The sequence below is a fragment of the Choloepus didactylus genome, chromosome 15 (genome assembly GCF_015220235.1).
Source record: "Choloepus didactylus isolate mChoDid1 chromosome 15, mChoDid1.pri, whole genome shotgun sequence".
NCBI classification, from domain to species: domain Eukaryota; kingdom Metazoa; phylum Chordata; class Mammalia; order Pilosa; family Megalonychidae; genus Choloepus; species Choloepus didactylus.
Window position 1 is genome coordinate 23294948 of NC_051321.1, and position 15736 is coordinate 23310683.

Consider the following 15736-nt stretch of genomic DNA (forward strand, 5'->3'; position numbering starts at 1 on the left):
TCATTTGTCAAAAACAGCTGGTACAGATGATTCCAGTCTGTTGGTTATTAATCTAATTTCTGTACAAAAAGAGATATCATATTCCTAAAATCCTCATCTCTCCCAAACTTGTCCTCTTTCTACATTGCTTTTCCCAGTAAATGTGTAATACCATCTAAAACTTAACCTTTCATAGACAACTAATCATCAATTTCTATTGATTCTACTCCAAACTATCTCTTTATTCTATCTACTTCTACATCCACAGCAACTACCTTGTTTAGGCCACAATTATCTCTCACGTGGACTACTGCAATAGCCTCCAAAAGGGTCCTCCTGCCTCTGGTTTCCCGTCTCCCAATAAACCAATTCTTCACACTAGCCAAAGTGATCTCTCTAAAACAAAAATCTAATCATGTGGTAATCCATCTTAAAACCATTCAGCTGCTCTCTATTGCTCTCAGAAAAAGTCCAAACTCATCAGCACAGTTGACAAGACCCTTTAACATCTGGCCTACCTTGCCTCATGCTACAATTTTACACTCACACTGAACTTCTTGAAGTTTCCCCAATATACAATGGTCGCTCACCCTCCTCTGAAAAGCATTCTGAAATTCCCTCCAAGGGAAATCAGGTGACCCTCCAAATTGATCTTTCTGCTTCTCCATTCCATTACCATACTATACAGTATTTTAATTGCCTGTCCCTCCACAAAGGTGTAAGTTCCTTAAGGACAGATATATCTTACACATTCTCGTATTTCTCATGTCAATCATTGTGCCTGGCCTAGCACTGACATATAGTTCATATTGCTTGGTAAGTATTTGTTGAATGCATGAATAAACCAATGAATGAACAAACTACAAAGATACAGAAATTCAATGCCCTCCAATTTATTACCTACATTTAAGCAACTGAATCCTCTAGCAAAACCATATGTAAGCCATGAGTCTATCACAACGAACCTGTGTTCAGAGACAGAAATAAAGAACACTACAAACTCAAAATTCAGATGAGCTTAAAAAATATTTACTTCCAGTTTAGATAATACAAGCTTATTTTTAAAGTCATTTTTGATAAAATACATATATTTCAGAACCATTATCACTATACATTCAAAAAACAAAATTACAACTACATATCCACTCTTACATTATTTTCACATATAAAACTATGTGTTTATTTTTTAAAGTAAGTTAAAATTGCACCTTATCACTTACCGATTCTTTTCCAACTCATTGTGTGTAGACCTAAAAGAAAGAAGAAAGAAAAAAGGAGCATTAGCCATACTTTGTTGTTAAGGCTATAAAAGGGGAATTAGTTTAGTTATTGCTATACCACACCCAGCTAATTTATTTAACAATACAGTATATGGATATACATCTATAATCGCCCTCATCACATTCACTAGGATTGTCCATTCAGATGCAGTGTTTTCAGAGAGAAGCTTTAAATTTGTATAGCTGGAATTTTATTGTTATTTTAATAAAATGAATACTATATTAGCACAGGTTCTCCTGCCTACTTCAAGCAGCCTACATTTTGTTGATTTGTAAACATTATACCAGAAATTTCAATTAAAACATTATCCCATTTTTGTTTAAACAGAAAAAAAAAGTGGTATTTCTATATCCTCCCCCATCTCCATCTATCCACCCCTAACACAGAAAAAGAAAAGTTTTGGCTAGCATAGAAGCTGAAAGCAGGCTTGCCTTATTGCTAAGGGATAAATGCAATTTAAAGCTTTCCTGGCTTTTGTTTAACACATAAACAAGAAAAAGTTATGCAAGAAGGAATATAAGAATATAAGAAATACAAGAATAAAAGAAATAAAGAAAAGCAGATACATTAATAAACTCAACAAACATCTTTTAAAAGACTGGAAAAACATTCCTCAAAATACTAACAATGGTTTTCTTTCAATGACATTTTCTTTTTGCTTCTCAACATTCGCTATATTACTTACCATCTACTGAACTAGAGTAGTGTTTGCTAGACATTGTGCTAAGCATCAACATATATTATCTCATTTTATCCCTAAATCAACCCTTGTTTTATAAACAAGAATACCAAGGCCCAGAGAGGTTGAGATACATATCCCTATTCCCAGAGTTTAAGTGGCAGCCATTGCTTAAGTCCAAGTCTGTCTTACTCCAAACCCCAAGCTCTTAAATATATGGTAAGAGGCAATACTGAATAGAGGTCAAAGGCACAGACTCTAAGGCCAGACTGCCTGGATTCACACCTACTGTGGCCCTGGGAAAGTTCTTTAACTTCTCCATGCTCAGTTTCCTCATCTACGAGATAGAAATAAATAATAGTACTTGCAGTATATGATTGCTATGAGGACTAAACAAGTTTACTTTGAACAGCAAAATATAATAAAACTCTACTTATGGTTAGTTACTATTAGGATTATGCTACACTAGTTTCCTTAAAGCAACATGTATCACTTTTGCAGTAATTTAGCATTAACAATAATAGGAATTGTATAAAGGAGAATTTAAGTTCCTGTCACTGTAAGTTAAACTTGAATCCTTTTTTAATATATCCTGATGAATGTCAAATGCCTTCAGAATATTACATTACTGACTGCTTTAAGTTGATTTATTATTCCAGTGGATATTTAATAATCAGATTCCCAAATCTTAACAATAGGGGTATTCTTTGTCAGCCTTATAATTTGTGGAAATTTCACCCATTGTCTTAGCTGAAGAGCCACAAAGCTTCTCTGAGTTGCTGTCTCCTGTCTACCAGTTGCTTTCTAAGCAGTTTCATGAGGGCCAAGTAACTTGGAATGATAAAAACTAATGTTCATTTTAAAAAGATTATGTTAATGAAAGGACTTCTCCTCTTAAAGGAGGTAAAGACTCTTAGCATGTTTAAAGAGTTCAGCCAAATTAATGGCAAGTACATTCAGATGGAAAAAGCTATAAAAAACAAGCAAAACTTCTAGTTTAATGGAGACTCAGAGCTCAAAATGCAATAAATCAAATAAATTATAACCAAACCTCTATTACCATATACATATTTGTAAAAAGTTTTAAGTTCTTTTTTGTTTGAATAAAATGTCAAAGTAAATCAGTAAGTTAAAAGACGGAAAAAGTATATTTTAAAGAGATTTAAGAAAAAAAAATCCTTCAGCCTAATGAGATCCCTCCCCCCTACCACTGGTAAGTAAATTTTTGGTTTAATTGCTTCTCTCTGAGAAAAAAGCTAAGAATAAGTAAAATGACAGAGACAATCCACATATAAAATACAAGCCTAAGTAATAAACAGAAACATTCTACTTACAGAAAAGTAGACTATTTACCATAAATTTATTCTAAACAGTCTGTCACTCTCACTGATAGCCATAAATGCAAAAGATGAAACACTCAAAGATAGTGAATTGCTGAATTCCAGTATTATATTGAGCCTATTATCAAAGCCAGCACCAAAAAAACATACATCTGACCCACTGCTGTGAACAAAATTAAAACAGCAGGTTCTTCCCACCTATCCAACAGACTTTTTTTTTTTTTTTTTTTTTTTTTTAATTTATTCCATATATTTTTTTTAATTTTGAAATAAATTCAAAGTTATATGAACAGTGGCAAAAACAATACTAGCCCCATACACAGAATTCCATCATACCCTGACCCCCCCTCCTCCGGTAGCTCAATCCACCAACTTTAACTTGCTGTCATATTGCTATTTCTTTCCCTCCCTCCCTCCTTCCCTATCATCCATCATCTATTGCTCTGTTGGCTGAACATATGAGAGTTAGCTGCACACATCCTTGAACATACACTATAATTCACGTATATACTTCTCATGAACAAGAACATTCTTTCATGCAACCCCATTAAGCGCAGCTAAGAAGTACAAGAGCTTCAACAATGATACAAAGCTTACATTCTATATTTCCTTTTCCTTATGTCTCAACTGTGTCCCTTTGAGCCACCTGTCCTCTATCCTCCTGTCCCATCCAATTTCATCCTTAGTATTCAATTGTCATCTAGTTAGACTGACTTTTTTTTTTCAGTTGTGGAAACATATATACAGCCTAAATCTTCCCATTCCACTCCCTCCCTAGCCTTTCATTAGTGGGATTAATCATGTTTAGAATGTTGTAATGCTCTTTCCCACCATCCATTACTAGAAATTTCCCTTCACCTCAAACAGCAACCCTACACTCATTTCTTAACTCTCCATTGCCCCTTCCCCCATTTCTCTTCACCCAAACTCTACTTTTCATCTCTATGGTTATATTCTCTGATAATTTCTTTGTGTTTACTGTGGGGCTTAAAATTAACCTCTTAAATCCATATCAATCTTGTTTTTCTTTGATACCACCTTCACTTCAATAGGACACATAAACTATGTTCCTATACTCCTCCATTCCCCCACCTTTATATAGTTGTCTAAAATTACATATTTTACATTGAGTTCAAAACCACTGATTTGTCCTTAGAGCTTGTGTATTTTATGTCATGTAGGAAGTAACTAGTGGAATTACAGTTCAAAAATTATTGACTTCTATTTGTATTCCATTGTGGTTGGAGAATGTGCTTTGAGTATATTCAATGTTTTTTTTTTTTTTTTTTAATTTCTTGAGGCTTGTTTTATGACCCAGCTTATGGTCCCTTCTCAAGAAAGATCTGTGATCACTAGAGAAAAGTGAGTGTCCTGGTGATTTGGGATGCAAGGTACTATATATGTCTGTTAAAATTCTCTATATCTCTTTCTCCTTTCCCTGTCTCTCCTCCAGCAGGGCTCCCCTCAGAATCTGAAGTAGGGCAGGTCTTTCATCGGCAAAGTCTCAGCATTTGTTTGTCTGTGAAAAATTTAAGCTCTCCCTCAAATTTGAAGGAGAGTTTTGCTGGATAAAGTATTCTTGGTTGGAAATTTTTCTCTCTCAGAGTTTTAAATATGTCATGCCACTGCCTTCTCACCTCCATGGTTGCTGCTGAGTAGTCACTACTTAATCTTATGTCATTTCCTTTGTATGTGGTGAATTGCTTTTCTCTTGCTGCTTTCAGAACTTGCTCCTTCTCTTCAGTATTTGGGAGTCTGATCAGAATATGTCTTGGAGTGGGTTTATTTGGATTTATTCTATTTGGAGTTCACTGGGCATTTATGCTTTGTGTATTTATATTGTGTAGAAGGCTGGGGAAGTTTTCCCCAACAATTTCTTTGAATACTCTTTCTAGACCTTTACCCTTCTCTTCCCCTTCTGGGACACCAATGAGTCTTAAGTTTGGATGTTTTATTTTATCTGTTGTATCCCTGAGATCCATTTCGATTTTTTTTATTTTTTTCTCCATTCTTTCTTTTGTTCTTTCATTTTCTGTTCTGTGGGCTTCTAGAACACTGAGATGTTGTTCGGCTTCCTCTAGTCTTGTATTGTGAATATCCAGAGTCTTTTTAATTTGGCCAACAGTTTCTTTTATTTCCATAAGATCTTCTATTTTTTTATTTACTCTTGCTATGTCTTCTTTATGCTCTTCTAGGGTCTTCTTTATGTAGCTTATATCCTGGGCCATGGTCTTCTTGATGTCCTTTAAATCCTTTGCCATGTTTTCATTCCTCGATTGTAGATCTTTGATTAACTTTGCAAGGTATACTGTATCTTCTGATATTTTGGTTTGTGTGTTTGGAGTTGGATTCTCCATATCTTCTGGTTTTATCATATGCATTAAGATTTTCTGTTTTTGGCCTCTTGGCATTTGTTTTGCTTGATAGGGCTCTTTCAAGTTATAAAGAAAAAGGGATATCGATCTAATTTTTCAGGAGCACAGTTTGGTGATGTACACTTTCTCTAACTAACCAGCAGATGGCATCTGTGAGTCACCTAGATCCCTCGAGTCAGTTCTCAACCTTTTTTCCACTTTGTGTGGGGAAATGATTCTTGTGGGTTCAGTTGGAGAACTCAGTTTGGGTGTGTTGCTGGAGCTGTCTGCCCTGAATGTGGGGCAAGTGTACGGGTAGACAGGGAGGAAGGGCAGTTCTAATGTTCAAATCCCCCAGGATCCCGGAGATTCAAGGCTGCCGCACAAGTCTAAACCTTCATTTCAGTTCAGCCCCAGCCTCTCACTCTCGCTGATCCATAAATCACCGGACTTGGAGTAGCGTCCCTGGGTTCTCTGTGCAGATCCCCCCTCCCAGCCACGCTCCTCCAGTAGCTCAGCCAAGGGAAGGCTGTGCTACATCATCAGTGCGCGCCATCCCACAAGGGAAGCCCCAGGCCACTGGGCCGTGTGGCCACGCATTCCCAGCCCAAAGCAAAAATGGCCGAGCGGGGCGTCTCAGCCCCCTCCTCCTTGCACCATTCCTCCTTCTCAGCTCCGGGACAACTGGCAGGGATTTGGGCTGTGGGCATGGCCCCAGGCAGGAGTTTATCCAGCCCTCCGGGGGCTAGCTGCTAGCCGCGGGGTTTCTTTCTGCTTCCGGCTCTCCCCTCCGTTCCCCCGAACCCAAGGGTATCTGCTGCGGGCTATCTTCCCGGCCAGACAGCAAGAGGCCAGCCCAGCCCCCTCTTGCTGTGTTTTTCTGCATGGTTCCCACAATTGCTACTGGAGCTGCTCCTTTTTTTTTTTTTTTAAACAGCCAGCTGGTCTCCATATGCTGAACCCTGGCTTCCCCAGCCCGCCGCGCATCTGTGGGTCTTCCAGCCAGCTTACTCACTCGTTTCAGAATGCCGACTCCCGGTTTCACCAAGTATACGGCCCCTCTGGAGCTAGGAGCCCTCATCCAGTTGGTGCATAGCTGTAACCGGTATTCTAGGTCACTTTCTGGTTTTTAGCTAGTGTTTTTCATGGAGGTGTTTTTTTCGCCTTGTCTCAGCTAGCCGCCATCTTAGTTCCTCCCAACAGACTTTTATTATTTATCTTCTTTCTAAAGAATAAAATGATAGCTAAGAATATGAACCTTTTCACCAAATCAGGAAATGTATGCCATCTTTAGTTATACCACAAGCAAAATTTAACAAGTTTTCTAAAAACCAAGAAGCAAAAATGCACTAATCTTTACCATATGGACATGTTTTTTTAATTTATAAGCAACATTTACTCCTAATTTTGTGGGTTGTTTTTTTTTTTTTTTTTTTTTGCCCAATATCAAGTCCAAAAATATTGAGTACCTTCAATGTTATTCAAGACTGTCTTATGCTACAAGGAATCAAAGAGAGTCTCCAGTCGGTAAATTAAGACATGTATCAGAATCATAATTCAAGGCAAATTAAATATATAAGAAAGGTACAAAGTGTCGTGAGAGTTCTACTGGCATCTTTTGGGGAAAGGCAAGGGATGCTGCTAAACATCCTATGATGTAGCAGAAGAAGAATCTGGACCAAATGTCAGCAGCATTGATGTTGAGAAACCATGAAGTAGTTTTCAGGAATGAAAAGCAATGAAAGAAAGGAGAGCAGGAATTAAAAAAATAGAAAATGTGAAACAACAGAGAAAATCAGTAAAGATCAATACATTATAAAACTCGAATTGATAAAAGATTAATAAAATTGTTTCCTCTTCCAAGACTGATGAAGAAAAAAGACGACACAAATTACTAATATCAGGAATAAAAGAATGCACATCACTACAGATCCTATACACATTAATAGGATGATAAGAGAATATTGTGAACAACTTTATGCCAATAAATTCTACAACTTAGATAAAATGAACAAATTTCTTGATATAAATTTCCAAAGTGACTCAAGGAGAAAAAATTGAACTCATAATCAAAAACTTTCCCAAAAAGAAAACTCTAGGCCCAGAAGTCTTCATTGGCAAATTTTACCAAACATTTAAAGAATAAATTATACCAATTCTACATAAAATATTTCAGAAAATTGAGAAGACACTTCCCTACTTGTTTTAAGGGGCCAATAATATAAAGATATCAAAACCTAACAAAGAAATAACATGAAAAAAATTATACACTAATATCCTTCATGAAGAAAGACACAAAAGTAATTAAAATATTAGCAAATTGAACAAAAACATGTCAAATTTATAATATTCTATGACCAAACAAGTTTTCCAGAAAAGCAAAATTGGTTTAAGATTTGAAAAATCAATGTAATCCACCCTATTAACAGAATAAAAAAGAAAAGCTGTTGTATAACAAAGTTCAACATCCATTCATGATTTAAAAACAAACAAACAAACAAAAAACCTCTCAGACTTATCAAACAAGCTGTATCTTTGGGTACAGAGAGCCATAAAATGTGAATGCCTACAAGTGTACAGACATTGGTGTTGTGGGGTCTACAGTATCTTAATGAATATTTTTATATTAGCTGATTTACACACAGACTGTTTATAAAACGCTAGCTGGAAAGTCTGTAATTTTCACTTTTAGATAATTGCCATTGAGCATCTATTGTTTCTGAGGTGAAATGTGGTCTTGTACTCCTAGGTTGGACAGTTTAGTCATAATCCCTACTGGCTTCATGTGAACAGCTTGCTCACTTTGCTGGTCTTTGAAACCTGTGCTTTCTGTGGTGAACTGTCCATGTGTTTGTGATAACAATGCTTGTCAACCCTCACCATCACTGAGCTCCTTCATGGTTCCTCACCTTGCACAGTACTTCAAATAGCCAGGAATGTGTTTCATCCTCTAACGGTGCACACTTAAAGAGCTGGTGTTCTGAATCATGGCTGTGCATCTTCCCTAGTTTATTTCCTGTAGTCCCTATAGAGAGATCTGTAATAAAATAGTATCCTGGACTATACATCAGAGGGATGTAAAATTACAGTATTCAAATCCTGCCTTCCATCTGACACCAGGACTCAATTTTGCCAAATTCTCTGCCACTTTAAACAAGGATTGCCTTTCTTCCAGTTGGCAATGACACATTCATCATTTTTGTTTAAGGCCTCATCAGAAGTATGAGTCCATATTTCTACCGACAGTCTCTTCAAAGTAATCTAGGCCTTTTCTATCAAGCTCTGCACAATTCTTCCAGAATCTTCCCCTTATCCACTTAAACAGCTGTTCCAACATATTTGGCATTTGCAAATTCAGCAGCACCCCACTTGTCTGGTACCAAAATCTGGTCCTTTGCCCTCGGGTTGTATTTCAAAATGGCTTCTCCAAAATGTCTCTGGGTGTCTGTCTTAGCTCCGCTCTCTCAGCTTCTGTGTGTCTTTGCTTCTTTCTCCTAGGGTGTTTCTCTCTAAGCATCTGGGGGTCCTCTCTTAGCTTCTCCAGGGCAAACTCTGGACTTCATCTCCTAGCTTACATCTCCAGTCTCCAAGCTTCAGCATCAGTGCCTGTGTTGGCTCCTGAGCCCTGTTAAATACTCCAGCAAACCAATCAAGACCCACCCTGATTGGGCAGGGTCCACACCTCCATGGAAATAACGCAATCAAAGGTTCGACTCTAATCAACAGACTAATAAGTTTGCCCCCACAAGACTGCATTAAAGAACATAGCTTTTGTGGGGGATATAAGATTCAAATCAGCACATACAGTATTTCCAAGGCTGAAGCTCTGCTGTTCTGACATAATGTCTGATATACACCCTGAATAAATAAAGTCTTAACAATAAAAAAAAACTCTCAGCAAATTAAGAAAGAAGGGAACTTCATCAATCTGATAAGTGACATCTATTAAAAAAACTAGAGTTATCATACTCAATGGTGAAAGAATATATAGTTTCCTAAGACAAGAAGACAGGCAAGGATGCTCACTCTCATCACTTCTATTCACCATTGTACTAAGAGTCTTGGCCTGTAAAATAAGGCAAGAAAAAGAAATATAAAGAATGGAAAGGAAGAAGTAAAAATGTCTCTATTCATAGACAACATTCTTGTCTATTTAAAAATACCTGAGGAATATAGAAATTACTAGAATAAGTGACTTTAGCAAAGTCAGTCTGCAAGGTCAATATACCAACTTCAAATGCCCTTTACAATAGCATCAAAGAATATGAAATACTTTAGGATAAATTTAACAAAGTATATGCATGACCTGTACATGGAAAAATGACAAAATATTACTGACCGAAATTTTAAAGGATCTAAATAATTGAGTAAATGGGGCTCACATCCCATCATCTACATTCTGGGGGGGCCGGGGAGCAAGTGTGCGAGTTTGGATATATTGTGCCCCCCAAAAGCCATATTCTTTAATGCAATCTTGTGGGGGCAGACTAATTAGTCTGCTGATTAGGGTGGAAAACTTTGATTAAATTATTTCCATGGAGATATGGACCCCACCCATTCAGGGTGGGTTTCAATTAAATAGGAGCCCTATAAGAGAGCTCACAGATAGAAGGAGCAGAGAGTAGCTGAGAGAGACAAAAACACCCCAAGATATGCTAAGCCAGGAGACCCAGCTGCTTTCTGATGCTTGGAGGTGCTTGGAGATGTTTGGAGATGCTAAGCTAAGAAATGAAACCCAGAGCTTGGGAGCAAAGGACCAGAGGGCACTAGCCATGTGCCTTCCCAGCTGACAGAGGTGTTCCAGACATCACTGGCCTTTCTTCAGTGAAGGTACCCTCTTACAGCCTTAGAACTATAAACTTGTAACCTAATAAATCCCCTTTCTAAAAGCGAATCCATTTCCAGTATTTTGCAGAAAGACAGCATTAACAAACTGGAGCAGGCAGGAATCATTAAGAAAATAACAGCTACATACCATACACTATGGGACTACACCCTTATAGTGTCATATAATTACTATATTATTCTATTTAATTAAGTTATATATACTTTTTTTTGTTCTACTTATGTTTTATTAATCTCTTAAAAAGGAAATAAAAACGGTTCAGAAGAAACAGGGAACATTAAAGAATCAGCACCATTAGCAACACCAAAGCAAAATCTAAAATGAATAGACAACATGGATAATTCCATCACTAAAAATGTGAATTATTAATAAATAAGAAAATCTAGCTGATTGTCTTGAATATCTTTTTTATACTCAGGGTCCTCCTCCACCGCAAACTTTACTAGAGAGATCTGTAGCACCAATAGCTGTCCATACAGTGTACTAAAGTAGGCTTTAAAATCATCTTAGCTACATGTAAACCTTTCTCACATAGTTTTTTTTTTAAAATTCATTTTATTGAGATATATTCACATACCATGCAGTCATACAAAACAAAGCGTAGAGGCGGGGCAAGATGGCGGACTGGTGAGCTTTATGTTTTAGTTACTCCTCCAGGAAAGTAGGTAGAAAGCCAGGAACTGCGTGGACTGGACACCACAGAGCAATCTGACTTTGGGCATACTTCATACAACACTCATGAAAACGTGGAACTGCTGAGATCAGCGAAATCTGTAAGTTTTTGCGGCCAGGGGACCCGCGCCCCTCCCTGCCAGGCTCAGTCCCGTGGGAGGAGGGGCAGTCAGCTCTGGGAAGGAGAAGGGAGAACTGCAGTGGCAGCCCTTATTGGAAACTCATTCTACTGATCCAAACTCCAACCATAGATAGACTGAGACCAGACACCAGAGAATCTGAGAGCAGCCAGCCCAGCAGAGAGGAGACAGGCATAGAAAAAAAACAACACGAAAAACTCCAAAATAAAAGCGGAGGACTTTTGGAGTTCTGGTGAACATAGAAAGGGGAAGGGCAGAGTTCAGGCCCTGAGGCGCATATGCAAATCCCGAAGAAAAGCTGATCTCTCTGCCCTGTGGAACTTTCCTTAATGGCCCTGGTTGCTTTGTCTCTTAGCATTTCAATAACCCATTAGATCTCTGAGGAGGGCGTTTTTTTTTTTTTTTTTTTTTTTAATCCTTTTTCCTTTTTCTAAAACAATTACTCTAAGAAGCCCAATACAGAAAGCTTCAAAGACTTGCAATTTGGGCAGGTCAAGTCAAGAGCAGAACTAAGAGAGCTCTGAGACAAAAGGCAATAATCCAGTGGCTGAGAAAATTCACAAAACACCACAACTTCCCAAGAAAAGGGGGGTGTCTGCTCACAGCCATCATCCTGGTAGACAGGAAACACTCCTGCCCATCGCCAGCCACATAGCCCAGAGCTGCCCCAGACAACCCAGTGTGACGGAAGTGCTTCAAATAACAGGTACAGACCACAAAACTGGGCGTGGACATTAGCCTTCCCTGCAACCTCAGCTGATTGTCCCTGAGTTGGGAAGGTGGAGCAGTGTGAATTAACAAAGCCCCATTCAGTCATCAATTCAGCAGACTGGGAGCCTCCCTACACAGCCCAGCAGCCCAGAACTGCCCTGGGGGGACAGCACTCACCTGTGACATAGCACAGTCATCCCTCAACAGAGGACCCGGGGTGCACAGCCTGGAACAGGGGCCCACTTGCAAGTCTCAGGAGCCATACGCCAATACCAAGGACTTGTGGGTCACTGGCAGAGACAAACTGTGGCAGGACTGAACTGAAGGATTAGACTATTGCAGTAGCTTTAAAACTCTAGGATCACCAGGGAGATTTGATTGTTAGGGCCACCCCCACTCCCTGACTGCCCAGAAACACACCCCATATACAGGGCAGGCAACACCAACTACACACGCAAGCTTGGTACACCAATTGGACCCCACAAGACTCACTCCCACACTCACCAAAAAGGCTAAGCAGGGGAGAACTGGCTTGTGGAGAACAGGTGGTTCGTGGACGCCACCTGCTGGTTAGTTAAAGAAAGTGTACTACACGAAGCTGTAGATCTGATAAATTAGAGATAAGGACTTCAATTGGTCTACAAATCCTAAAAGAACCTTATCAAGTTCAGCAAATGCCACGAGGCCAAAAACAACAGAAAATTATAAAGCATATGAAAAAACCAGACGATATGGATAACCCAAGCCCAAGCACCCAAATCAAAAGACCAGAAGAGACACAGCACCTAGAGCAGCTACTCAAAGAACTAAAGATGAACAATGAGACCATAGTACGGCATACAAAGGACATCAAGAAGACCCTAGAAGAGCATAAAGAAGACATTGCAAGACTAAATAAAAAAATGGATGATCTTATGGAAATTAAAGAAAATGTTGACCAAATTAAAAAGATTCTGGACACTCATAGTACAAGACTAGGGGAAGTTGAACAACGAATCAGTGACCTGGAAGATGACAGAATGGAAAATGAAAACATAAAAGAAAGAATGGGGAAAAAAATTGAAAAAATCGAAATGGACCTCAGGGATATGATAGATGATATGAAACGTCCGAATATAAGACTCATTGGTGTCCCAGAAGGGGAAGAAAAGGGTAAACGTCTAGGAAGAGTATTCAAAGAAATTGTTGGGGAAAACTTCCCAAATCTTCTAAACAACATAAATACACAAATCATAAATGCTCAGCGAACCTCAAATAGAATAAATCCAAATAAACCCACTCCGAGACATATACTGATCACACTGTCAAACACAGAAGAGAAGGAGCAAGTTCTGAAAGCAGCAAGAGAAAAGCAATTCACCACATACAAAGGAAACAGCATAAGACTAAGTAGTGACTACTCAGCAGCCACCATGGAGGCAAGAAGGCAGTGGCACGATATATTTAAAATTCCGAGTGAGAAAAATTTCCAGCCAAGAATACTTTATCCAGCAAAGCTCTCCTTCAAATTTGAGGGAGAGCTTAAATTTTTCACAGACAAACAAAAGCTGAGAGAATTTGCTAACAAGAGACCTGCCCTACTGGAGATACTAAAGGGAGCCCTACAGACAGAGAAACAAAGAAAGGACAGAGAGACTTGGAGAAAGGTTCAGTACTAAAGAGATTCGGTATGGGTACAATAAAGGATATTAATACAGAGAAGGGGAAAATGTATATGACAAACATAAACCAAAGGATAAGATGGCTGATTCAAGAAATGCCTTCACGATTATAATGTTGAATGTAAATGGATTAAACTCCCCAATTAAAAGATATAGATTCACAGAATGGATCAAAAAAAAAAATGAACCATCAATATGTTGCATACAAGAGACTCATCTTAGACACAGGGACACAAAGAAACTGAAAGTGAAGAGATGGAAAAAAATATTTCATGCAAGCTACAGCCAAAAGAAAGCAGGTGTAGCAATATTAATCTCAGATAAAATAGACTTCAAATGCAGGGATGTTTTGAGAGACAAAGAAGGCCACTACATACTAATAAAAGGGGCAATTCAGCAAGAAGAAATAACAATCGTAAATGTCTGTGCACCCAATCAAGGTGTCACAAAATACATGAGAGAAACACTGGCAAAACTAAAGGAAGCAATTGATGTTTCCACAATAATTGTGGGAGACTTCAACACATCACTCTCTCCTATAGATAGATCAACCAGACAGAAGACCAATAAGGAAATTGAAAACCTAAACAATCTGATAAATGAATTAGATTTAACAGACATATACAGGACATTACATCCCAAATCACCAGGATACACATACTTTTCTAGTGCTCACGGAACTTTCTCCAGAATAGATCATATGCTGGGACATAAAACAAGCCTCAATAAATTTAAAAAGATTGAAATTATTCAAAGCACATTCTCTGACCACAATGGAATACAATTAGAAGTCAATAACCATCAGAGACTTAGAAAATTCACAAATACCTGGAGGTTAAACAACACACTCCTAAACAATCAGTGGGTTAAAGAAGAAATAGCAAGAGAAATTGCTAAATATATAGAGACGAATGAAAATGAGAACACAACATACCAAAACCTATGGGATGCAGCAACAGCAGTGCTAAGGGGGAAATTTATAGCACTAAACGCATATATTAAAAAGGAAGAAAGAGCCAAAATCAAAGAACTAATGGATCAACTGAAGAAGCTACAAAATGAACAGCAAACCAATCCTAAACCAAGTAGAAGAAAAGAAATAACAAGGATTAAAGCAGAAATAAATGACATAGAAAACAAAAAAACAATAGAGAGGATAAATATCACCAAAAGTTGGTTCTTTGAAAAGATCAACAAGATTGACAAGCCCCTAGCTAGACTGACAAAATCAAAAAGAGAGAAGACCCATATCAACAAAATAATGAATGAAAAAGGTGACATAACTGCAGATCCTGAAGAAATTAAAAAAATTATAAGAGGATATTATGAACAACTGTATGGCAACAAACTGGATAATGTAGAAGAAATGGACAATATCCTGGAAACATATGAACAACCTAGACTGACCAGAGGAGAAACAGAAGACCTCAACCAACCCATCACAAGCAAAAATCTTCCCACAAATAAATGCCCAGGGCCAGATGGCTTCACAGGGGAATTCTACCAAACTTTCCAGAAAGTACTGACACCAATCTTACTTAAACCCTTTCAAAACATTGAAGAAAATGAAACACTACCTAACTCATTTTAAGAAGCTAACATCAATCTAATACCAAAACCAGGCAAAGATGCTACAAAAAAGGAAAACTACCGGCCAATCTCCCTAATGAATATAGATGCAAAAATCCTCAACAAAATACTTGCAAATTGAATCCAAAGACACATTAAAAAAATCATGTACCATGACCAAGTGGGGTTCATTCCAGGCATGCAAGGATGGTTCAACGTAAGAAAATCAATCAATGTATTACAACACATTAACAAATCAAAAGAGAAGAATAAATGATCATCTCGATAGATGCTGAAAAAGCGTTCGAGAAAATCCAACATCCCTTTTTGATAAAAACACTTCAAAAGGTAGGAATTGAAGGAAACTTCCTCAACATGATAAAGAGCATATATGAAAAACCCACAGCCAGCATAGTACTCAATGGTGAGAGACCGAAAGCCTTCCCTCTAAGATCAAGAACAAGACAAGGATGGCCGCTGTCACCACTGTTATTCAACATTGTG

At 38.1% G+C, this 15736-nt stretch overlaps 1 protein-coding gene across 3 annotated transcripts in view; it reads right to left on the reverse strand.

Moving 5' to 3' along the window:
• MXI1 (MAX interactor 1, dimerization protein) overlaps positions 1-15736 on the reverse strand; it is a 139029-nt gene that overhangs the window by 43971 nt on the left and 79322 nt on the right. For all 3 annotated transcript variants that reach the window (XM_037803759.1, XM_037803760.1, XM_037803761.1), the window contains exon 3: positions 1200-1229. In XM_037803759.1, the coding sequence (XP_037659687.1) occupies positions 1200-1229 (30 nt within the window). The remainder of the gene's footprint in view (positions 1-1199; positions 1230-15736) is intronic.